At 47.6% G+C, this 26,769-nt stretch overlaps 1 protein-coding gene across 1 annotated transcript in view; it reads right to left on the bottom strand.

Moving 5' to 3' along the window:
• Positions 1 to 26,769, bottom strand: part of CUL2 (cullin 2) — an 80,171-nt gene that overhangs the window by 14,118 nt on the left and 39,284 nt on the right. The window contains exons 12-20 of the mRNA XM_066585744.1: positions 26,464 to 26,523; positions 24,096 to 24,224; positions 21,863 to 21,949; positions 21,514 to 21,666; positions 12,820 to 12,897; positions 11,208 to 11,274; positions 6,940 to 7,142; positions 6,280 to 6,381; positions 1,737 to 1,853 (exon numbers count right to left, since the gene is read on the bottom strand). Of these exons, the coding sequence (XP_066441841.1) occupies positions 1,737 to 1,853; positions 6,280 to 6,381; positions 6,940 to 7,142; positions 11,208 to 11,274; positions 12,820 to 12,897; positions 21,514 to 21,666; positions 21,863 to 21,949; positions 24,096 to 24,224; positions 26,464 to 26,523 (996 nt within the window). The remainder of the gene's footprint in view (positions 1 to 1,736; positions 1,854 to 6,279; positions 6,382 to 6,939; positions 7,143 to 11,207; positions 11,275 to 12,819; positions 12,898 to 21,513; positions 21,667 to 21,862; positions 21,950 to 24,095; positions 24,225 to 26,463; positions 26,524 to 26,769) is intronic.

Raw genomic sequence — 26,769 nt, forward strand, 5'->3', positions numbered from 1 at the left:
GCGATCGTCTCTAATCAACAGAATAATTGCGTGTCACGCCCGTCCCTTTATTCAGGCAGAACTAGTTCCGGTCCGGTCCCGTGACTCCGCTAACTTCACACGAAGACGTAAATAAGGAATCAGACCAATCTGGGAAAGTATTTAATAAAATGTCTCGCTGCATGTGAAGGTTAGAAGAACGCGTGATGATGGGATCGCGTGTTTTATACATGACCGTCTAACGTCATGCACTGGCGAGGAAGAAATTACATCAAAGGGGATGCAACCCAGTAAGTGATGGGTAGCGGAAAAGAGGAAAGATACCCGGAGAGAACTTCCTATCGTGGAGAAAGACAGAAGTAATCAAACGCTGACCCCAAGGAATGCGCACCGCCGGGTTTCCCCACAAATTACGGATGATTGCGAGGGTCCGGCGGCTTGTTGTCGCGAGAATCTTCTAACAAGTTGGAGTCGCCTTCTCACAACTCTATTTTTGCTGCAGAATTGAACTCTAGAAATACAAGGGTTAAATTCCGCAGCCGTTCGGCAAGTAAAATCGCAGCCAAATCCGCAGCGATTCAACTATGTGAGAAGGCGGCCTAAGAGTCCGTTCACATGTGGTGGAAAATCCACATCAAAATCCACGCCAAATTCAGTATCAAAAACAACGTCCGTTCGGATTTCGAAGTGGATTCGCAGCAGACTCCGCCCCTTTAAGCGCAATGGTGCAATCCGCAGCGAATCTGAACAAAAACCTGCGGCGCTAAATATGCTGTGGATTACCCACATGTAAACATAACTTTAAGCGGAAACGCTCTGGAAAATCCCACGCCATTTTCCCAATTGGTGCGGACTGTGACCAGGAAGCGGTTCTGTATCTGCAGCTGATTATCTTCCACAGCGGGTGAACATGGCCTAAAAGTCCCCACCCCCTCCAGGATAGGTTCACATAGCAACATTTACCATGTGAATTCTGCCCTAAAAACTGCGGCTAATCTGCATCTTTCTGCCGCAGAGCGGTGCACGGATTTAACCCTTCAACGTGCAAAATTCACTTTCGGAATTCATCTGAGATCTAAGAGATCTCCGGCGCTTCGCCTCCATTCGTTGGATGACGATCGTCCCGTGTAAAAGGACTCTTCCTATTGATGACCTATCCTAAGGAAAAGTCATAGGAGTTGATCGCGGGGGCCGCCACTTATGATCCTCACCAATCAGCTGATCGCCGGGCCACTGTCAGTGCAGGTAGAGCTGGAAACAGATAGTGTCGGCACCGACAGCATTCAGCTGACTGTCGGGAGTCCCAAGTGGCGGTCCCATGCTGAACAAATATTAATGGCCTAACCTGAGGACAGGACATCAATGTTAAAAATGTGGCCAATCCCTTTAACTGCATTGTCTACTGAGGCTGTGGGGTAGTCTAAACTCCACCTCCTGTCTCATCAGAGGATGAAGCTGTTGAGCTGTCTCTCCATGCTTTACACTGCAGCTCTGTCTATTCAGATGCGCATATTCTTATACATAACCAGTCAGGAAATTAAAGAAGTTGTCTAGGAATAGTAAACATGTCTGGTTTCCCTCTATAACAGTGCCACACCCGTTCACAGGTTGTGTCTGTTATTGCAGCTCAGCTCTAGTCACTTCAATGGACCAGACACAATGCACTGACAGGTGGGGCTTTGTTTTTGGAAGGAAGCAGACAGGTTTTTGGATACCCCCTTCAATGTCACCGCCGAGGACACATCCGACCTCCTTACCTCTTGTATCAGTGCGTTGTGCCGTAGTACTTTGCGGGCTTTCATGATCCGCACTATAGCAGCTTGAAGATACATTTTTCTGTCTTCGTCTACAGCACTTCTGGTCTGTTCCACCTCCTATGGACACACAAAAGAGTCAGACAGTGAGGCTTCACTTACTCCTCCTGTCTACGATGACTGTTCAATCAGGAGGTTAACAGGGATATGTAGGTAAGTTTTAATAGACGATACCTACCTGCTTTCGTCTCAGGGTTTGGTTGTTTTTTTAGCTCTGTTCCATTAGGGAAGAGCTGTGATCTGTGACTACAGTTTATCTACAGTGCCTACCGTAGTCTAGGACACACCCCCTGCCTCACCATTGGTTCAGACTTCTGCTCCCTCCCTCTTTCTGCAGCTCTGTCTCCTCTGGTTGGCTGCTGTGTATAAACACAAGTCTCTCACAGGCTCACCGGAAAGTCAACTGGCGGTGAATGGATTTTCCAAAGGCAGAAGGATTATAAAGTACAGCATATTAACCCCTTAACAACGCCCATTAAGGGGATTTATTTTGATCTAAAGCCTGTCACAGGTCTCCCGTTGCTGCGAGTTCGGCTGTTAGAGCAAGTTATCCAACAGCGGGGACCGAAGAATCCACGGATCCCCACTGGAGTCGCTATGGAACTTGGAAGCTTAATTATAGCCTTTGGATCCGCCAGCTATGGTGGCCTATGAGGCTCAGCCTTTGGTTTAGCTTCATAGGCTTTCTAATACACGACTATACTTCAGTATAGCAATGTATTAGATGAATTATAAAAGATGGTGCCCCCTAGTGAGACAAAAACAAAAAGTTAAAGTATTTAAAAAAAAAAAAAATCATAAAAATTACAAATAAAAAAAACGTGAGAACCCCATCTTTCTCCCTTTACTATATTACAAAAAAACCCCAAACACATGTGGTATCGCTGCGTTCATAATAACCCAGAGAAAACAGTTAGTACATTATTTATCCTGCACAGTGCATGCCGTGAGAAGAAAATACAAAAAACATGGCGAAAATAGATAGTTTTGCCTATGTCGCTGTGTGAAAAAACAGAATAGAAAAAAGGGATCAAAACATTGCATGGATCAAGAAATGGTACCAATAAAAAAGTACAACTCATCCCACAAAATAAACCCTTTCACAGCATCGGTGATAAAAAAAAGAAGTGTGTTAGGGGTCTTTGAATGCAGCGATAAACAAAAGAATGTAAAAAAAATTGCAAAAAAAAAACAAAACAAAAAACTATATAAATTTGGTATTGACATAATCGTACTGACCTACAGAAGTAAGAGAACAGCATTTATACTGCACAGTGAACGACATTGAAAATAAAACTAAAAAACATGCCGGAATGGCAGATTTTATTAAATCTTGCCACTAGAAAAAAATATTTTGGTGGAGACTCTGGCTTGGCTAAAATCTCTAGTTAAATGCTTTATAATGAGTCCGACATGGATTTATAGGGTAGCTACCTCCAATAGGTGGCACTAGAGAGACCGTTTTCTTCCTGATGCACGCTATGTATTAGTAAGCATTGGTAGTCCTAGACACTACACAACGCTCTGATTGGCCAGTGCTGTTCATGTGAGCCACACAGGCCAATCATAGCAGCCTGAAGAGTCTAAGCCTACCGATGCACTAGCAATGAACAGTGTGCATTAGATAAGAGAAGCAATGCTGCCATCTTGGTTTGTCTGGTACTGGAGGGTCTCTTTAATCGTATCCATTTCTGGGAAAGTTAGGTGATAACCAATATGGCTTCCAAAGAAAAGGTCACCCAGCTTTCTCAGACTCATTAAAGGGGTTGTACCACGTTTGTAAGTCCTTCCCTAGTCACCGCTGAGATCCCCACCAGTCTCAAGAATGGGACTTCCGTGTCCCATTCTCCGGTTACTGTGGGGTCGCTTCTCCCCTCGCAGTGATTCAGCGGGAATGGAGCGCTAGCCGAGTATGTGTGGTCAGCCTTCCATTCATTTCAATAGGGCTGATGGAAATACCTGTGAGGGCGCCGCTCAGATATTCGAGCAGCCCACTGAAATGGAATGGAGCGGTAGGGAGCTTGTACGACCAGCGCTTCATTCAGTCTCCTCCTCACTGCGGGGGAGCACTAATGCTACAGTCAGTATGGGGAGACAAGACCCTTGTTTGAGATTAGCGAGGGTCTCAGCGGTCAGACGCCCACTTATCAGCAGGTTATCCCCTGTCTTATGAAAATCCTACGGAGAGGGGAACACAGGATATTCTGGCACAATCCCTTTAAGGGTTCATGTGCCAAGTTATGCAGTGCGACATCACCGGCAGTGAACGGCACCGAGGGCACTTATGTCTACATCCAGAGGGGTGAGGCCCGCTGCCGCCCTGTAGCCATAATGCAGCTGCATGTTTTTACAGAAATGGATAAACTTAAAACAGCTAAATTAATTTTTTTGGAAACTTGACAAAAACGGACAACGGCAGGACTTGTAAATTTTATTGGTTTTTTTTACACTTCGGTATAAAATCTTAATGCCAGATTCAGGTTTCAGATAACGTTCTATCTAACGGAGCTGAAAACAACCAGCTGAATCCAAGGTTAATAGTTAAATGGGGTCAACAGCTGGCAGCGCCACCCTCTGGTCACAGGGACGCCACAACCGCTACTGGGGAAGTCGGAGTCCACATACAAATAGTTAAACTTTGTGTCACTGAGGGCTGCGCTCGCTACAAAGCTTTGATGTGTCTTATGAAAGAGCTTCACTGCCAAACGCGGATCACAATCCCTCCAGAAAAACATCACAGGATCACTTGGAAAGACTTTAAAGGAGATGTCCCGCGCCGAAACGGGTTTTTTTTTTTTTTAAACCCCCCCCCCGTTCGGCGCGAGACAACCCCGATGCAGGGGTTAAAAAAACCACCCGCACAGCGCTTACCTGAATCCCGGCGGTCCGGCGTCTTCATACTCACCTGCTGAAGATGGCCGCCGGGATCCTCTATCTTCATGGACCGCAGGGCTTCTGTGCGGTCCATTGCCGATTCCAGCCTCCTGATTGGCTGGAATCGGCACGTGATGGGGCGGAGCTACACGGAGCTACACGGAGCCCCATAGAGAAGAGGAGAAGACCCGGACTGCGCAAGCGCGGCTAATTTGGCCATCGGAGGGCGAAAATTAGTCGGCACCATGGAGACGAGGACGCTAGCAACGGAGCAGGTAAGTATAAAACTTTTTATAACTTCTGTATGGCTCATAATTAATGCACAATGTACATTACAAAGTGCATTATTATGGCCATGCAGAAGTGTACAGACCCACTTGCTGCCTCGGGACAACCCCTTTAATGAGAACTTAGGGGTCTAAAACTGATGGCAGATCGCTAGGAAATGCCATCACTCTATGGTCAGTGGGGGGTCTGACCTTTGGGACCCTAATTGGTCCTGACAATGTGTCGTCCTGCACTGCTTCTCCCTGCACAATGTTTCCCGGCCCCCCACGGTGCAGTGTGACCCCATTACAGAGGGAGCTGCGGCTCCCTGCCCAGCTGGGTGGTCAAGATGACACAGCCGTACACCAAAGCTTCCAGGATCAGAAAGGTTGGACCACAACAAGCCATGCAGTGATGGCCTGTCCTAGCGGTGTGCTATCACTTTATGACACTGTGGTACAAGATTTTGTTTAAGTGGATTGTTTTTTGTTTCTGATTCATGAGGTCACCAAACCATGAAAACAGCCAACATTTTCTCTGTGAGATCATTTTTAGAGTCAGGAGATCAAAATTTGAGAAAATTGGATTGCAGGGTTGTATAAAAAGATTTACTGATCATAAAATTGCTGAAACTTTCCTGAACATGTAAAATATGCATCAGTGCATGAAAAATCACTTGGGGTACCTAAAGGTCATTAAACACATAATAACTAGAGATGAGCGAGCATACTCGTTAAGGCGATTTACTCGAGAGCATCGCCTTTTTCGAGTAACCGCTGGCTCGTCCCTGAAGATTTGAGGGGGCATGCGGACGGGAGTGGGGTGGAGATCTCTCTCTCTCCCTCCCGATCCCCTCCGCAACCCCCCCCCCCTCGAATCTTCAAGGACGAGCCAGCGGTTACTCGATAAAGGCGATGCTCTTTCCAGTAAATTGCCATAACAGTGTGCTCGATCATCTCTAATAATACCCTCTAATAGTTTATGCAAAATGATCGGTCATACCTGTCACTCAAACTGTCGTTTGAGCGATCATCGATCTGTGTAAATGGGCCTTAAGAGCGCTGATCGCCATGTTACATTTTTTGGCCAACGCTTGTTAGAATGTTCCGGAATCCATAGAAGGGCCCTTATTGCTGCTTCGTTTGCCTACATGACAGTACTTTCTATTAATCAGTATTATGCTTCATCTTCCTATGCAGACTTACAGCCAGCGTCGGTCATCTGCCCAACAGGCCACATTCTTCTGTCCATGAAAACACAAACCTCAGTGGAGTCACAGCGGCCCATAGACCCATAAATGTGGGGAGTACCCACCACAGGTCAGCAGGTGATGCGTTCCACTTACCTGCGGGGTGTCCTTTTGCATTGGCGTAGTGATTTTAAATTTCGTCCTTTTACTGCTGAAGTTCATATTTAATGAGAATATTGATTCGCCGTCCACATCTTCCTGCAGAGGAATAAAGGGAAGTCAGGTGAGAAGCGCGTACAGCGCGGCGTTACAGCAAGGACCAGTAAGACGCGGACCCGCGTGTAGCGCTGGGCGGACGAAAATAAAAGAAGTGTGTGCTGGTTTATGTGCCATCATTTCTTCAGGCCCCCAAAAGCTTTAACTCTACCACATCAGATCAAATACAAGAGAGTGGAGGGTAAGGAAGGACGCCCTTCAACATTACATGACCAACCCCTCCGCCGCGTCTGAACATACCCCTCCGCCGCGTCTGAACATACCCCTCCGCCGCGTCTGAACATTCCCCCTCCGCCGCGCCTGAACATTCCCCCTCCGCCGCGCCTGCACATTCCCCCTCCGCCGCGCCTGCACATTCCCCCTCCGCCGCGCCTGCACATTCCCCCTCCGCCGCGCCTGCACATTCCCCCTCCGCCGCGCCTGCACATTCCCCCTCCGCCGCGCCTGCACATTCCCCCTCCGCCGCGCCTGCACATTCCCCCTCCGCCGCGCCTGCACATTCCCCAACTCAAACTGGACCAAACCACAGTAAACGCAAACCTTGTCAGAATCGTGGTTTATCATCTTGACATCCAGTAGAGACTTGATGGTCTTGGTCAGCTCCTTCTCATTCATCTGAGTGCTGTCTTGTAGCTCCTTGTAGGTGACGGATTCACTGTTGTTGAAGGCGAGCAGGACGGCCATCTGGTAGGTAGTGACCATGGCCACGTAGGGTTTACACAAGTAATTCATTTTTACTTCACCTGTACAAAGAGATAGGAATATATGAGGACATCTCCGCATGACGAGTCGAACAGCCCATCCCCACGTCCTGCAATGGCATCTGTGTGCAAAACATCCAGTTTACAGAGCGGCACAGTGGACGGATCTATTAAAGGGGTTGTCCCGCGAAAGGAAGTGGGGTTAAGCACTTCTGTATGGCCATATTAATGCACTTTGTAATGTACATCGTGCATTAAATATTGGCCATACAGAAGTTATTCACTTACCCACTCCGTTGCTGGCGTCCCCGTCTCCATGGAGCCGTCTAATTTCAGTGTCTTCTTGCTTCTTTAGACACGCTTGCGCAGTCCGGTCTTCTGCTGTGTGCTTGCACCGGAGAGCTGGTCTGCGCGTCGTCATCGTAGCTCCGCCCCGTCACATGGTGCTGATCAGCCAATTAGGTGGCTGTAATCGGCAGTGGAACGCAAGACATCCACGGTGCACCATGGGAGAAGACCCGCGGTGCACCATGGGAGAAGACCCGCGGTGCACCATGGGAGAAGACCCGCGGTGCACCATGGGAGAAGACCCGCGGTGCACCATGGGAGAAGACCCGCGGTGCACCATGGGAGAAAACCGCGGTGCACCATGGGAGAAAACCGCGGTGCACCATGGGAGAAAACCGCGGTGCACCATGGGAGAAAACCGCGGTGCATCATTGGGAAAGGACCGACGGCCATCTTTAAAGAAGAAATTTTAAAAGTTCACGAAACGAGGTACTGGTAAGTAGAAACCCTCTTTTATAACGCTTTCCAAGGGTAGTGTACTATGTTTGCTTTAGCAGGGGGACGGGGAGGAAAAAAAAATTTGATTTCTGCCGTGGGACAACCCCTTTAAGTATCATCCACAGAGCAGCACAGCAAGTATCATCCACAGAGCAGCACAGCGGACAGATCTATTAAATATCATCCACAGAGCATCTATTAAATATCATCCACAGAGCATCTATTAAATATCATCCACAGAGCAGCACAGTGGACGGATCTATTAAATATCATCCACAGAGCAGCACAGTGGACGGATCTATTAAATATCATCCACAGAGCAGCACAGTGGACAGATCTATTAAATATCATCCACAGAGCAGCACAGTGGACGGATCTATTAAATATCATCCACAGAGCAGCACAGTGGACAGATCTATTAAATATCATCTACAGAGCAGCACAGCGGACAGATCTATTAAATATCATCTACAGAGCAGCACAGCGGACAGATCTATTAAATATCATCCACAGAGCAGCACAGCGGACAGATCTATTAAGCATCATCCACAGAGCAGCACAGTGGACGGATCTATTAAGTATCATCCACAGAGCAGCACAGTGGACGGATGTATTAAGTATCATCCACAGAGCAGCACAGTGGACGGATGTATTAAGTATCATCCACATCACCCTGACATTCTAGGCATTGTGGCAATACTCTGGGAATGGTCGGCCAAACCTCCAGCATGACAACGCGCCTTGTCACACATCCAACAGTGTGTGACACTAGTCTGATGATATGGATGTCCCTATAATTGGACTGGATGCACAGAGTCCCAACCTGAACCTTACTGAACATCTCTGGGAGGAACTGGAATGTCGGGTCAGAAAAATATGAACAGCGGCCATCTTCTTTGAGAGAACTGTCAGATGTTTGCAGGATGAATGAAGGGAAATACCAGCTGAGGTGTATCACCCATTAGTAAAAAGCATAATACGGACAGTATCCGATGTCATTAGTGTCAAAGGAGCTCCACTAATTATTACCATATGGAGATAACTACTACTTGTGCTTCTTGCTCAGGGGTGTACTTACTTTTGGTAGGAGTGTGTACTTTTCAGGGATTCTGTCACCAGATTCATGACTTTGAGCTAAGCTCTGAATCATAGAGGCCGGCTGCTCTCCCCGCAAGCAGAGTGACAGCTCCCCCTATACACAAAACAGGAGAGAGCTGTCAGTCTGCAGAACAGGCGAGGAGAAGCCGACATGGCTCAGCTCGAGGTCAAAAATCATGAACCTGGTGACAGAATCAAATCATATGATGGACTTTGTTGTGTTCTGCCAAAAATCTGTTTACAAAGCGCAACCCAATGAGTTTGAAATTTGAGCCACAGAAAAGAAGAAGAAGAAAAAAAAAATAGTGACAACTTATTTTTTTATGATGTTCCTGTTCCAAAATTTGCCATTAAAGTCTTCAAGCAGGTGAAAATCTCCAGTCTTGGGAGTCTGACCACTGCTATCTCCAAATCTCAGGTGGGTCCGCGGCATTCACTGCAGTCTGACTCACTGATAGAGCGCATACATATTCTGTGGCGCTGTACACAGATGGTCATCACTCACACTCAGCCCTGTCCTCATGGCAGATCACAATCGATATTCAGACTAACACGGCAGAGTGGTCCATCAGGTCAACAAACAGGCACACACTAAACACATGCATATTACTAAAAGGGGTTCTCCCAAGATGATATCGGGGGCTCAGTGTGTTCTATGGCTAAAATAATTAACCTTTGCAAATGCAACCATTTTTTTGAAAATGCCCAAGTCCTGCCTACTCCGCTCCCTACACATCCAATCCCTCCGGTTTACCTTTGGTTGCTGCTGGAAACGCCCTCCAGTCGTTCTTCACTCTGGCAGAGCATGCTCAGCACACCCTGCCTTTACTTCTAGGTCATTTCTCTATCCCTGTCTTTAGCATGCAGGGTGATTGTGTGCCATGCTGGCTGTCTCTCTCCTCCCTCCCCCCCACTTTCAGTAAGCTCAGCCTCCCCTCCCTTCATATGCACAGGTGTAATTTAGTTGGTCTTATCAGGGCTGTGAGATATTTTGCAGAGCGCCGGTCTCTTCTCCTCTTCACATTATGGATTAATCTGCTCAAATTAACCCTTACAGTGCACAGTCTGGATAAGTCATCAGTAGTTGATGGATGGGGGGTCCGCCGCTCGGTACCCCCCATCATCAGCTAATTTTCCAACCTACTATCCAGTGCAGCGGGCCGTATGCTGCCCTAAGCGGACGGGGGAGGATGTGTGTGCCAGTTTTACTCCCATTAAAATGAATAGGAAAGCCGCGCTGTTACGACACTTCCTGCTCTTCTTCTGGTCAGGACTGGATAGGACATCCTGACCATGAGAGAAGCAGAAAGTGGAAGAGAAGTGACCTCTGAAGACATTATGATTTAAAGGGGTTGTCCCGCGGTGAAATGCAATTTTTTTTTCAACCTACCCCCACATTCTGCCCCGTTAAAATCAATACCGTTTGTAATTTAAAAAAAAAAAAAAAAAAAATCGCTTACCTCTTTCTTTTAAAGATGGCCGCCGGTCCTTTCCCAATGATGCACCATAGTTTTCTCCCATGGTGCACTGCGGGTCTTCTCCCATGGGCTCTGTGCGTTCCATTGCCGACTCCAGCCTCCTGATTGGCTGGAATCGGCACACGTGACGGGGCTGAGCTACGCGATGACGCGTAGAAGGGGGCGGAGCCAGAACGCCGCTTGTGCCCGGACCGACCAGAAGGGAGAAGACCCTTCTGCGCAAGAGCGTCTAATTGGGCGATTAGATGCTGAAATTAGACGGAGCAATGGAAACGGGGACGCCAGCAACGGAACAGGTAAGTGAATAACTTCTGTATGGCTCATATTTAATGCACAATGTATATTACAAAGTGCATTAATATGGCCATACAGAAGTGTATAGACCCACTTGCTGCCGCGGGACAACCCCTTTAAGGCTGTACAGCTCCAATGTTGGAAGACGTCCGTTGGGGTTCTCTTACTGTATATTGCCAGGCTCTCTGCTGTCGGAGCCTATCCAATGTGTCACCTCATGCAGTACTGGCTTTAGCCAGCAGATAGCGCTGTTGTATAACAGCAGAAAAAGAGTAAGCCCCCTAGGAAAACCAGGATAGAACTTGGATTGGAAAGGGTTAATGATCTTAACAAAGTACTAGGATTGTGGGGCGACGACTTAAATGACGTAGCCTGCAGTAATATGTTATGGAGTTCTAAGGTCTTCATCACCAAGTTCACAATTCCCCATCACTCCATGACCACATCTTACCTGTACACAAATAATGCAGCCACGTCAGCTTCCTGCCGCTGAAATGCTGGTTGTAAAATAATTCAAACTGGAAAAAAGAGCAGAGAAGAAGAATAAAGACACACGAGCCGCACAGAAGTCATACCTGGTGGAGGATCTAAAGACCATTTCCACCTGAATTTCCTTGAGGTGCCTTAGTGCAGTACTAGGTTATAAGGATATAAGCTCTAAGGTCATTCTCACACATAGCGCTGTCAAGACGCTGCGATTCTGCCGCCGTTTTCGGACACAGATTTTCAACGCACCACTTCATTGTGATAGGTGATTAGGTGCATTAAAAAGCTTGAAACGTGGCAAAATAGAGGACAACGCTAGAAAATCGAAGCATTAAAAAACACTGCGGGGCCCCATTGAAATCAATGGGAGCGTTATACTGCAATTACCGTGGCGCTCAAAACGGTGCGGTAATCGCGGTAAAAAGCGTGTGTGTGTGAAAACGGCGTTAGTCTGAACTCAGCAAACTGCGGTCATTACATAACCAGAGGAGGAGCAGAATTTAACTTTATTTTGGCATCAACACTGAATGACCCTTTTATTAGACCCCCGTCCCTCTCACGATTGTCGCTTCCCTGGATGGTAATTCTCCCCGTGACCCCGGAGTGCAGCATTAAATCACGTGACAAGTTTTCTGTGGATTATTTTCAGTGTGACTCCACATTAGATGGGAAAAATCTAGCGATCGGACCGACTTCCAACAAGGTCGGTCACCGGTGCTAGACTAGCCGGGGTCTCACTGCCAACCGCGGGGGGGTTTTCTCGTGTAATGGTGTGGAGAGTATACAGAGAATGGCGCGATGGAGGAAAACATCCAGCGAAAGGGGATCCTGTGGACGGAAACAACTCATCACTGAAAGGGGTCGGAGGAGGATGTTAGGAATCGTTCTGACCAACAGGCTGCACAGTCAGCTGAATACAACGCTGGAGCTCCAACTAACGTGTCCGAACGCACAACTCGCCATTCCTCCGCACGGATAAGCTATAATAGCAGATGACCAGTTCCAGCGCCATTGTGTCTAGGAGAAACAGAAAGACTCCAGCGGGCAAAAGAGCGCAAAACGTATATATCACTGAGCAGCGGGAAAACATCTCCTGGTCGGATGGGTCCAGATTTCTGTTGCTGATGGGAGGTCAGAATTTGGCGCAAGCAGCATGAATCGCTGACCCCTTCCTGTCAGCCAGTCAGAACATGTCAGCACCGCCATCTAATCTGCAGCGACTACAAGAAGCTTCCTGTCCGCAGGGGCCGATATTCCTGCAGAATTATTTCATCACCAAGTGGAATCTACACGACAACGAACCACTGCGGTTCTAAAGGCCAGAGGAGTCCGACGCTACTAGATGGGGGCTGATAAAGGGGCCGTTTAGTGTAGATGGAGTTTGGCTGGAGGAGGATTACTACCAAGGAGCAGATAAAGGACTATTCCCATGATATAACCCCATGACTTGGATATACTATGAAACTGTAAGAACGGGCATCCAGCCTCCTCACACCGCCTACAAAGAAAAGCAGTAATCTTTTCCCCATCTCAGACGACCCCTTTAATTACAGCTCAATATTAGGTTCGGCACTCACCATCTGAACGCTCTTTTCCAGTTCCTGAGGGATAGCAAATGTGGAGGATGGAGCCTGAGTCAGGGGCCACGCACCGGCCTAAATCACACAGAGGCGGGATTACTCATTGTACAGTACACAGGGATACATAAGCAACGAGGCATAAGGTTAGTGTTATAACCGACCACCAAATACATGCATAATTAATGAGTATTCAGACATTGGACATTTAAGGCATATCCACCTATCTATCTCCAGCACAGATGACCCTCGACCCCCAGTCAGCAGCCCTCCATTCACTTCTAAAAGATTTACAGAAGCAGTGAAGCATGATCACCATAAAGTGGGATTATCTCTTTAAAGGGGAACTAACATTTTTGACAACTTCTGCTCATCTACTGGCTCGTCTCATCATTCTTGTATTACACTTGCATTAAAAGTGTTGTTGCTTCACTGCTGTAAATCACGTAAGAAGTGGCTGCCACCTGATCATCCTGGGAAAGCAAAGGGGTGGGCAATCAGATACTACCTCCCTGCTGATTGGACCAGAGAGTGCAATACAGCACTGGAAGGGCAAGAAAGTCAGGACAGTGAACTACTGGCAGAATGTTAAGCTTCCTATACAGACGTTCCCTGATTGTGGAATGCAAAGAGCAAAGGAATAAGGAAGACCAAAATACGACACGCAGTGATTTTTTTAACACGCAACATTGCTCCGCGTTAAAAATGAACATCTGAATACACCAATTTAATTCAATGGGTCTGTTCATAATTAGTCAGTGAAAAACATGGGCATAAACTACGCTGATGGGACTTAAAGGGGTTTTCCAGGAAGAATTCTACTGATGACCTTTCCTCAGGATAGGTCATCAATAGTTGAGCAGCTGGGGTCCGTCTCTTGGGACCCCGACTGACCAGCTCATACTGTTAGCGCTGCAAAGACACAAAGGTCGGAGTGGAAGCAGCCGAAGTCTCCGCGATGACCTCTGTGTAGTGGCCGACGCGAAGACTCGGCTGCTTTGGCTCTGGCCTCTGTGCATTTGCAGCGCTGACAACATGTGCCTGCTAAGATGATCGGTCGTGGTCCCGAGCGACAGACCCCAGGCGATCAACTACTGATGACCTATACCAAGGATCAGTAATCCGTAGTATTCTTCCTGAAAACCTCTCTAAAGTTTTCCAATCCTGTTCAACCTATTGCAGAATAAAATAAAAGAAGCCACACCCACAAAGCCTGATACCATGCCACTCCCATTCCGCTGATGCCCGCTCTCCCACTGGAGCTCCATTCCTGCCGCAGCAGCGACGTTTCGACAAACTTACATGTGACCATTGCAGCTAAGTACCATCTGAAACGCGCCGGGGACTGGCTGCAGCGGCCACACATACCTGGTGTCGGTGACATCCTCACTGGCTCATTACAGCTGTGGGTGAAGACCAGTAGGGCACAGGGCAATGGCAGAATGGGAGCGTTGGGGTAACTGGACAAGGAGGGGCGAATATGGCTCATTCCATGCCCACCTCACCTTCCCCAAAACGGACACCCTATAGCAATATATGACAAAGCAAGATAGTGCCCGCGTACCGCTTCATGTTACATGGGGGTTTGTCAGTTGAAATCCTACTGCGGTGTTCGTATTCCATTATGAAGAAAGTGCAACCCATCAATAATTCACCAGCGAGTCACTTCTCTGCAAGTGTTCTAGTTGCAGCAGGAGGACGGTGATGTAACCGCTGCGCTGCTCCATGTTATTCAGCAGGGATTGGAAAAGTCAATGTGACATTCACTTGACATTGAAAAGTAGGAAGCCAGAAGCGGGGAGCCGCAGCCGCCGTGCAAATCCATCGATCCAACTCTCTGCAAGCTTTTCTATCAAAACTCATCTCAAGAGGAAGAGCTCAAAGCAACGGAGAATTCGGCATCTCTGTGATCTCAATTATGTGCAGCACAAACCTGATAATCCAGAATGCTCATCAGTCTGCAAGACCCGTTGGCACAAATCTGTTGATGCAGCGGGGTCCAGCTGAGGGGGGGGGTCAGCTTTGCTAATGGGGTACGCATTATTTTGCCCCATCTTCTTTGTAAATATAGGTGTAAGAAGGTTTCTGCAGCAGCAACCTACCTGCTAATCAGGAATACACTACTCACAAAAGTGTCGGGAACAATATCAGATATCAATCTGTCCATTTTACTTGCTTTTCTGCAAATATGACAACAGGAGCCTGAAAAGACGACAGCAAGACAATCCGAAAAAGGACTGGAGACATTTCCTCTCTTCCCTGACTGATTCCTCTCTAGTTCTGGGTTTTGCTGGCATCCTTGTCACATGAGGCGCCACCTGCAGGCCAATCAGGGTGTAGTGGCAGTCCTGCTCCTCCAAGATGGCATGTGCCAAAGCCCTACAGCATACCCTCCAGCATCAGGACCAGAGGGACAGGAGGAGCTACCAGAGCCCTACAGAATACCCTCCAGCATCAGGACCAGAGGGACAGGAGGAGCTACCAGAGTTCTACAGAATACCCTCCAGCATCAGGACCAGAGGAACACAAGGAGCTACCAGAGCCCTACAAAATACCCTCCAGCATCAGGACAGGAGAAGCTACCAGAGCCCTACAGAATACCCGCCAGCATCAGGACCAGAGGAACAGGAGGAGCTACCAGAGCCCTACAGAATACCCTCCAGCATCAGGACTGGAGGAACAGGAAGAGCTACCAGAGCCCTACAGAATACCCTTCAGCATCAGGACTAGAGGGACAGGAGGAGCTACCAGAGCCCTACAGAATACCCTTCAGCATCAGGACCAGAGGGACAGGAGGAGCTACCAGAGTCCTACAGAATACCCTCCAGCATCAGGACCAGAGGAGCTACCAGAGCCCTACAGAATACCCTCCAGCATCACGACCAGAGGAACAAGAGGAGCTACTAGAGTTCTACAGAATACCCTCCAGCATCAGGACCAGAGGGACAGGAGGAGCTACCAGAGCCCTACAGAATACCCTTCAACATCAGGACCAGAGGGACAGGAGGAGCTACCAGAGTCCTACAGAATACCCTCCAGCATCAGGACCAGAGGAGCTACCAGAGCCCTACAGAATACCCTCCAGCATCACGACCAGAGGAGCTACCAGAGCCCTACAGAATACCTTCCAGCATCACGACCAGAGGAACAAGAGGAGCTACTAGAGTTCTACAGAATACCCTCTAGCATCAGGACCAGAGGAACAGGAGGAGCTACCAGAGCCCTACAGAATACCCCCCAGCATCAGGACCAGAGGGACAGGAGAAGCTACCAGAGCCCTACAGAATACCCTCCAGCATCAGGACCAGAGCGACAGGAGGAGCTACCAGAGCCCTACAGAATACCCTCCAGCATCAGGGCTGGAGGAGCTACCAGAGCCCTACCACTCCAGCATCAGGACTGGAGGGACAGGAGGGACAGCGGTTACTGACCAGTCATACAGACTCCATGGGGGTGGTCTGTAGTGGGACCTGCACTCACAGAGCAGAAACAGGCAGCTCGAATGACATTCAACACCAGAATTGGCAGGTCCGCCATTGGCGCCCCATTCTCCTCATAGATGACAGCAAGTTCACACGCCGTACATCTTCCATCCATTGAGATCCATTGTGCGATTTAGATTTTCACTTCTTTTTCCAGCAGTGTAGACAGGACTATTTCCATATAGTGTTACTGCATTCAGAAGCACCGCGCCGAGTCCATCCGGATGGCTGAAACAGCGGGCAGAAGCGAGCGCAGTCAAATCAGACAGAAACCTGATAGATGGAGACTGAAGCTTGCCGTCTTGGTGTTTATTTCACTAACAGCAGCCGAGGATCCAGTCGTTGTGAATGTAATATGAATATATGAATGTAGCCTTAAAAAGGAATTTGCTGAAAAATGTATAAACTTTAAAAAAAAAAAAAAAAAAAAAGCCATATTCTCCTTTCCAACAGCCCACTAGTCTCATTCTAGAAATGCCTGCAGCAGTCACATGCTGTTCGCCGCACACCGGCCTCAGCCGCTATCTGTCCATGAACAAGGCCAGTGAATGGCGACGAACGGCATCTGTACGCTGCACTCACTTCCAGGATCAAACCGGCACCACCAGACCGCCGAGGCCAAAAGTGAGCGTTTTTCCTTCCTTTACATCTTTATTTGTCTTGTGATGATAACCATTTAAAGGGAGTGTTCCATCAAGAAAAGTGCGGGCGTGCAGCGATCAGCCGATCGCCTCTGGTCCAGCCCCTAGACGATTGATTCAGGGGACGCCTTGTCTGACCAGATATGAATTGCTACATGGTGGCTATTCCGTTGAATGGTCCTCAGTTTTGCCCCCCCCCCCCCCCCCCGTATAATGCCCATACGTCCTGGGACGGCACAAGGGCAGCAGTGGTCTTCATGATGCCGCCCCTGAACTGGAGTCTTACATTTATTCTCCAATCACTATTTTACATACAGAAGGAGGAAGTAAAATACACTCAGCATCGAAATTGCAGCACCAAGAAGGACAAGCAGTAACTTTATGCAAATCGAGGAAGTAGGTGGAGCGCTAAGATATGCAAATAATCACACCTAGCTCCAGTCTGTGGCATGTGGGAGGGGCTACAATGCTATAGAAGCCAAATGAAACCTTAAGAATCAGATCGAGTCTTGTGTTATGATTGTCCGATGCCTCCTGTTCCTTGAGGTGCCAGATATCGCCACTTGTTGCAAACTGAGAGGGATGGATTCCTTGAACAGAGGGGCCTTCGCTATCACTCCGGCAGATCGCTACGCACTTAGGCAGAGATGTCAGCACTGTTCAACATATAGTGTCCTGGTAGTTGGGAGTACAGCGAATGACAGTAAGAGGTGCACAGAGGTGAACCGGATGGATCCATTCTATGGTACGAGTGAAGCTGGATGATACATCTCAAGGGCATCAAACAGCGTCCACAAGAACCAACAGAAGTCGCTTGTACCACAGTGGGCTACAGGCCAGACGTCCAGCGACAGGGGGTCCGTTGACCTCACACCACCACTCTCAAAAGGCTATCATGGTACAGAGCAAGATGGCATTTGAGGCTGGAATGGAGGTCCGTCCTCTTCAGCAATGAGTCGTGCATTGATAGCTGGAGATTTGTCTGGAGACCACGTGGGCGACGCCACGGGGAGGCTTTGAGAAGGAAACATCATACTGGTCCTACTCAGAATTTTGGTGTGGGTTGGTATAACATACCGTAGCCATCCCCCTGTAGTCTGCATTCCAGGTAGACTAACAGCTCAGCGTTGTGTCATTTTAGTCGCGGAACCAGCGGTACGGCAATTCCTCCAAAGTGTAGCAGGAGCCGTTTTCCAGCAGCGTCTCTTGGCGATTTGCACGCCCAAGTGCATTCAGCGTGGCAGAACATTCCTCCAACAACCATAAATCACCATTGATAGCATGCCAAGCCGTGTAAGTGCTATACTGAATAAATCGAGACATTTTGAAGATTTTGCTTTTATTTTTTCATCATTTGCATATCATTAACATGTCTACCGATCCTGCCATTTCCATAATTCCATGACCCTTCCTTCTTGGGGTTACAGTTTCAATATTGAAGAGTTAGACTCCTACTTGAAGACTCTCTCACTCGCCTTTTCCACTTCTGGATTAAATTTTAAGAAATTACAAATCCAAGGAAGACAACGAACTAGTGTTCCTACTGATGAAGAGGATGGTGTACACTGAATACACAGTAACAAATCTTCAGCAGTGAGAAGCATGAAGTGGGTATTTTTTAATGCACCGTGTGAGCCTGGCCTTGTAGGCAGACAGGCATGACAGCCATCAGATGCTTGGAAGGGAGGACCTGTGATCACAACCGGGGCTACAGCCGAGGGGACGTTCTCTAGTGGAGTATACCGGAGGGAACAGGTTGGCATAGTTCAGATGTAGTCATCATAGCCGTCAAACTGATGCTACAGCCGATCTGCAATAACCCGCTGACTTCAGCGATACGAACGCGGCGCCAACTACGGCCACAAGACCAAGACATATATTGTACAAATAAGCATAGACGTCAGATGAAGTAATAAAAAGGGGTAATTTCTTAGGAATATGCAAGATTAGACGAGTCTTTGGATGGAAATTTGGGATTAAGAATCGTTTTGTAGAGAAGATTCTTCCTAGGAGCCACTTTAACCCCACGACAGTCACATTAGAATGGGAAAAACCTCGTCTCATGTAAAAATGATCCTCAACATTGAAATTGTAACACAAGAAGGAAAAGTCGTGGACTTATGGAAATCGCCGGATGGATAGACATGCTAATGATATGCAAATGATGAAAAAAATGGAAACAAAATATTCAAAACATCTTGATTCATTCAGTATCAAGTAGAAGCGCCACACGCAGAAATGCACGCACTTACCTGCCTACCAATGAGGTCATTAAAGGTTGTGCCCCGTTGAATGCACATGGGCGTGTAAATCACCAAGAGGCGCTGCAGGCAAATCCCTTTGCAATTTGTGACCAATGATGTCCCAGATGGGCTTTATGGGAAATAAGTCCGGGGACGCCGCAGGCCACGGTAGCAGATTTAGACCACACAGGCTTCTCACAGTTGCACAAGCAACATGTGACCTGGCGTTGCTGTATTGAAAAACGGCTCCTGCGACATTTCGGAGAAATTGTTGCGGAACCAGCAGTGTGGCCAACAACCTATCGCTGAGATTTTAGTGTACCTGGAATGAAGAGTCGAGGGGTCCGGCTACCCCACCACATATTCCTGGCAGTAGGACCGGTGAAGGCCTCTTCATGGCGTTGCCCACATGGTCTCCAGACCAATTTCCGGCTTTGTGTCCAAGACAAAAATGCGACTCATCACTGGGAGAGGACGGCCCTCCATTACCTCCCATCTGCCGGAGCGATAAGCCAAGGTCTCTTAGTTCAAGGATTCTGTCCCTCTGAGTTTGGAACAAGTGTGGATAACTGGCATGTTGACAAACAGGAGGCATCGCATAATCGAACCTCAAGACTTTATCAGAGTTTTGAGGTTTTATACCATTCAAGTCCCTTCCACATGCCACGGATTGGAGCGGCGTGCTTGAAAATATGCAAATGATCACATCTAGCGACACCACCTACTCCCTCGATTTGCATAACCGTTTGGCATGTTGTCCTTGGTGTTGAAATTTCAATGCTGAGGAGCGCATCTGGCGCAGAACTCGGTCGCTTTAAGCGCATTCTTAATCCTTTAGTAACAATAACTAATTTTTTCCTTCAGAGCCAGTAAATATTTTCCTCTTTTGTGTTCTATTGGTGACAACTTTTCTTTATTTCTTAGTCAGTGTAGCCGTAAGGCCGGACTCACCCAACCGGGTCAGATTCAGCATGCGGGAGGGCCCACAGCGGATTCCGGCTGTGAACCTGCGCACGGCGCAAAACTGCATGGTGTATGACTGTAGGCTCGCAGGCGGTCATGCGTAGTACGGCTATTTGTATTTCCTGCGCCGTCACTGAGCGATGATGCGGGCCCCCGCAGCCCGTACACGATCTATCTGTGACCATAAAGCAAAATAGGCTCTATGGTCGCGGATTCCGCAGTAAAATAGAGCATGCTGTGATTTTTCTTCCGCTCGCTGAATACGCAATTTGTACCCGCAGATGTGAAGGGAAAGTCCTAACTACATGCCTTTCAGTGCCCGTGTATTACTGCGGATCGTCCGTGTGAAATTCAAATCCAGTGGTGTTAGACCGGCCGTAGACACTTGTATTGTGCGGGAGGGGTTCTAGTTTTTTTTTGCTTGTGAGTAATGGAAAAAAAAAAAAAAGAAATTTCAGCACCGGTTTTCGGGATTTATTTTTTGGGCATTCACCATCTGGTAAACACACCGTTTATATTTTTTTATATGTTTTACAACTTTTGCACAATCTTTTTTCTTGCCATTAGACTTTTTGTGTGCCACGACATTCCAGAACTGTGAGTGGGTTTGCTTTTGCAGGATGCCCTGTGGATTTTATTGGTACCATTTTGAGGTTTATATGAGTTTTTGATTACTTTTTATTCCTGTTTAAGGGAAGCAAAAAAAACACTTTTTTGGCAATTTCCTTTTTTTCCTTAGGGAATGTATATGCTTTATAGTACAGGATGTCGTGGATGTGGCGATATCAATTATACATAGTTTTTTTAAAATATCTAAAAACTTGTATAAGGGGGAAAAAAAACCCTAAAATTATTTTTCCGTAAAAGTGTTTAGTTGCGACAGTCAGCAACAACTGCAGCATCTGTGGATTTAAGCAGGACAGAGGAGCGATTAGAAGACCAGCCCATTTGACAATCAGTAGGTTGTGATTGATGAGGGGGGTAATTACATTAAAAAAAACCTCTATGTTACCCCTCCTTTGAGGCAGTTAAGAGGCAGGAGAATTGCGGATCATTGTCTGTTGCCGCCGACCTTGTACACATACCAAAACACCTCTAATTTCTGTATTCCCGACCCCACTTCAAACAGCTGAAGTACCAGGTCTTCATAGACTGCTTGCAACAAGGGATTAAAGCCTCATTGTTCGCAAATATGTATCATCCACTAATCTTATGTGTTGTAGAATCCATCAATCCTATATTTGCAATCTGTTAAGTTTCCCACCTGGATGTTGTTGGACTCACTTTGACCTTCGGCATGAGACCCAAGGTCAAATACGTACCTTAGTACATCTAACATACAAAAAAAATGGAAGTATAACTCACTTGTAAGACATAGATCTGAAAGCTGATGCCCAGATCTACAACTGTGTCTTGGTTTCTGATGAAGTTGTTAAACTTGTTATTCAGATCGGCGCTGACGCTCATGTCCGTGTACATTCGATGCAGCTTGCTGGTGAATTCATATCCGCATGCTTGCTGTAATACAGGATACAACAGAGGGGTTAAAAAGAAAAAAAAACAAACAGGTTTGGTATAAATTCTGAGTCTTAATTTTCAGACCGATGCAAATGTGTCCAGCGCAAATGTACGAAAAACGTGTCCTAAAACACCAGAAACAAATGTGGTAGACAGATGACCATCCCCTACGTGAGCCCCATGACTCCAACCTCACCTTTAATTTATTGATCATTGTTTCTTCGGAGTCCATTGACATCGATAAACCATGAATTAGTCGTTTCGCCAACATTCTGGCGTAAAACTACAAAATACAAAAACATGAAAAAACTATATGTCATTACAACGCAGAGAAAAGCCATCATCATTGGTTAAATCGAGGCGATGAAACACGTCTTCGGAGCCAGATGGTGATGTTCCGATACCGGCTTCCCTCCGTACAGCGCCCGCTGGTCTGCTGACATTACAGAGCGGCCTTCAGCGTACAACAGGTATGATGGCCGACTGATCATGTGACCAATAGTTACCGGCTCTGATCCCGCACTGACATGCTCATGCTGTTGAGCTAAGCTCTACCTCTCCCTATTAACCCCTTCCTGACGTACATGCACATTGGGTGTCTGTAGCAGGCTTGGGAGCCAAGCGTGCTACATACACGGAGAGTGTCAGCCATCTTTGACAGCTGACACCCACCAAGAGCTGCGATCAGGATGAAAGCCGATTGTGAACACTGATTTCTGCTGTTAACCCTTTAAATACTGCTGTCAAAGGCTTTCTGCAGTTACCACTACTCGGCCTGAGCAGCGAAAGGGTTCGGGCTTTTATAAAACAGACAGTTCTCAGCCTGACGTAACGAGCGCCGACTGACAAAGAACATCCATCGGCACGATTGTTCGCCCCATAGAGCTGGCGGTACATCTCACTGGGAAGACGTACAACCGACCAGCTGATGTACGAGCCTTCAGAGATCCGTTGCCTCATCCTTGTCCCTGTTACACGAGTGCTCGCGGCTGCTGCTAGCGCTTCCGCAACAATTTCCAGGTGCAGTTTGGCAATTAGCAGTATTATTTAAGGGTTAACAGCGCTCGTGTAATAGCGCCCCTTAGAGCGCCTTCACACTGGCAATTACGATATTACCACGAGAAAATCTCAGCAAAAAAAAAAATTTTTTTAAATCACCTTTTTGTTTATGCGATGTTTGAGCGTTAGTGAGGCTTATTCCTGAGAAAAATTGCGCACGAAAGACAATCAGGGTTTCTAATGTTAAAAACGCATCGCACAAAAATTGCAAATTCGTGTGTTGCGATGCGATAAAACGGAGGCTCTGTAGGGAAACACAGGTGATAAAAAGAAGCAAAAACGTAGAGAGAGATGGGACGGCTGCGATTTTCAAATCTCACAGGACAGAAATCGCAGATGTGACTGAAACCATTAAAAAGCAAGGGTTTCATAATTGTGCGTTTTCACTCGGTCTCGCATCGCGTGATTTTATAGCCAGTGTGGAGGCGCCTTAAAGGGATTGTCCCGCGCCGAAACAGGTTTTTTTTTTTTTCAATAGCCCCCCCGGTCGGCGGGAGACAAACCCAATGCATGTGTTAAAAAAAAAACCCGTTTAGTACTTACCCGAATCCCCGCGCTGCGGCGACTTCTTCCTTACCTTAGCAAGATGGCCGCCGGGATCTTCACCCAGGATGCACCGCGGGTCTTCTCCCATGGTGCACTGTGGGCTCTGTGCGGTCCTTTGCCGATTCCAGCCTCCTGATTGGTTGGAATCGGCACACGTGACGGGGCGGAGCTGCGAGGACCAGCTCTCCGGCACGAGCGGCCCCATTCACCAGGGAGAAGACCGGACTGCGCAAGCGCGTCTAATCAGGCGATTAGACGCTGAAAATTAGACGGCACCATGGAGACGAGGACGCCAGCAACGGAGCAGGTAAGTGAATAACTTCTGTATGGCTCATAATTAATGCACAATGTACATTACAAAGTGCATTAATATGGCCATACAGAAGTGTATAGACCCACTTGCTGCCGCGGGACAACCCCTTTAAGCTGCTATTCAACTGCAGCATTGATGTCTGCGCTTAAAAAAAAAGAATTAATTTTGAAAACCATGTAAAAATTATTTTTAAAATACATTTTCATGATTCTCCGTGCTGTAAAAGGCAAAACGTACTTTTGTGCATCTCTAGATGCTGTGACTTTTGAGAGTGGCATTGCTGGATGGGGACCAGTATTGGACATACGCCACGCCCCCCCCCCCCGGACTCCAGGGACCGGCCCTATGAGCATTGCTCAGCCTCTGCTGCTGACAGCCGGCGGCAGGCTCCCTTTAATCCCCCCGCTCTCGCAGGGACGGGCTGCCTATATAAAGCCGGTTCTTCCTCCTCCGATAGGAAACAATACAACCTTTACCAAAAAAGTACAAGGATCGGCCATCTGTAACTTACCTTCTGGAAAACGTCTTTATCATCTATGTACTTGAAGACGGTAATAAAACTTGTGAGTTTGTCCTCCACCTCGTTCTCCGTCATTCCCTTGGCGGATTTCTTCAGCATGTTATCACAGTATTTGGCCAGCTGTGTGGAATACGGAGACACGAATGACGCAAGACGTTACACCGTTCACCCTCTACAGATTGCAGCCGCACCGACTATGGGGAACAGCTATTTCTGTTTAGTTCATTTTTTGTGTTCTGCTTAACATAAGCTTCTAGATATTTCATATTTGGGGCCACATAGATATACAGTAATTGCCCCCTTTATTAAAGACCCCCAAGTTGGACTTCTTTTGTCTTCAGAGCTGCAGTAATTTGTCATATAAAAGGGCCACAAGGGGGTTGTCCAACTCCTAGGCGTTTTCAGACAGCTCTGTACATTGTGCAGTGGCTTGGGTTGGTACTGCAGGCTGAATTCCATTGAAGTGCATGGGACTCGGTCTGCAGTACAAACCCGAGCTATTGCACAATTTAACAGAAGTGGGAAAACCCCTTTAAAGTTGACCATACAGTTTAAGTAGCACTCATCTGGCTAACATCTATCATTCCTGACACCTCAGTACATACTAAGCTCAGCTGAGCATGCATGTATCCATAACGTAAAGAGGAAGGAGAGGGCTACTGACACCTCTGGCAGCGGCTTATCCCCTCAAGAACAAAAAGATTGGGTAGTTGAAATCCCACTTTCTGTTCCTTATCCCCCCTATCGGCCATCAGGGCAGAGTCAGGAGGCCCCCATAGACTTTAGATGATTGGCAGCTTCAGTCCATATACATTTAAAGTGTATGACTCACTAAAGCAACCCTCTAGTTTTAGGGCAGAATTCTGTTCCAGGACCGGAGGGGGTATTTACCGGCACTTGTCCTTCTCTGCCCTCCCTCCAATCTACCAGTTCTAGATGCCATTGTCAGCCTTTCAAGATGGCCGACACAACCTTCAGACTACCTAATCTCCACAGTACATTGATAGTGTAAGAGTACCCATGAACCGTACCTGCTGTCTGATTGGCCAGAGCTGCCCAGGTGATCAGCACTGGCCAATCAAAGAGCACTGCACAGCGTGAACTTGCTAGTAAGAAAATTGCAGCCGTCATAGATGGCCAAAACAGGGCCCAGAACTAGTGGATCAGGGGGGCCACAGAGAACAATTGAAGGTAATATACCCACCCGTCTCAAAACTGAATTTTGTCCCGAAACCAGAGGGTCACTTTAACTGATCACAATGCAATTCTCTAATGTTAAAAGGGGTTTTCAAAGAAACGAAGTCCTACTCACCGATCAGATGTCTCCCAGGTCCATCAAAGCCGCTCCAGTCCAGAAAACTGCTACAACAGTCGCAGGCCATTCATTACGGACATAACTGCTCGGCCAATCATAGCCTTCGGTGGTCTTGTGCGATTTATGGCAGTAGCGCCACTGAAGCCTGCGATCTGCTGAGCGGACACATCCACAATCACTGGCACAGGACTGCAGCAGAAGCAACTTCCTGGACCAGAGTGGCTACAATGGGCAAGGGAGACATCCGACCTAGGAATAGGCCTTAGTTTGCCATTTATGCCTTCCTCTGCCTTAGAAACATTTTTCCAAGTGTCAGAAAACCACTTTAACCCCTTCCCACCCCAGGACGCAAATATACACCCTGGGTAGGAAGGGGTCCCCATGTATGGGTATAAACTTACGTCCTATGGATATCTGAGCCCACGCTGAGCTGTGACTGACAGCCAGCCATCCACTGCAGCACGAGGGATCAGAGTGAACACCGATCCCTGCTGTTAACCTTACATGGTGCAATCAATGTTGATCACTGCATGTAAAGGGTGCACAGAAGGATAGCACTCCCTCTGTGATGTCATCGGCCCTCCGCCATGGAACTATGAGTCTGGGTTCACACGGGGTGGCGAATCCGTCGCGACAAAGCCAGCAGAAGCCGGTGCTGCGGCATGGATTCCCAAGACGCAGTATGTCCATTCTTTTTTATTTCTGCTGCAGCTACACTCTCCTCTATGGGAGAGCCGGCTGCAACAGAAAAGCATGCAGCGAAGCCGCTCCAAAAGCACAGCTAAGTGCCGCAGGTTTTGAAGCTGCGCTTTCCCCGCGGAAATCTTGTGTTTTTTCACTGCGGCAAAAGCACGAGAATTCTGCCGAGAATATGACCCGTATGACCCCAGCCCTAATGCACCGATACAAATAAAAAAAAATGATATATATATTTTAAAGAGCGACTCTCCCACCAGCAGCCTCCAGCAGTCCATGAACTACACGGTTGGTCGTAGCCATGAATGGGCGCAGGTTGTACTACAGAAGTGAAGAGAGAGGACTCACCAGCTCAGGGGCTTTACAGACGGATTTGGGCTCTCTATAGTTGACAACACACGTTAGAGCCTGTATAGATAAAGCAGAAAGTATTAACCCCCACGCTAATGTCACAGGAATACAACATCAGAGTGTCGCCTTTCCTGCCCTTTTACATTGCAGGATCATCTCTGAATTTTGTGATCAATGAAGTCGGATAAATATAAACTTCGCTGAGAGGCTTCCTGAAATAGCGCCTCTAACAGTACTGGATGGATATGACCATTACTCCCATCAGGAACAAGGGACTCGGGAGAAAATGAACAACATAAAGTG

Source organism: Eleutherodactylus coqui, chromosome 12 (assembly GCF_035609145.1).
Source record: "Eleutherodactylus coqui strain aEleCoq1 chromosome 12, aEleCoq1.hap1, whole genome shotgun sequence".
NCBI classification, from domain to species: Eukaryota; Metazoa; Chordata; class Amphibia; order Anura; family Eleutherodactylidae; genus Eleutherodactylus; species Eleutherodactylus coqui.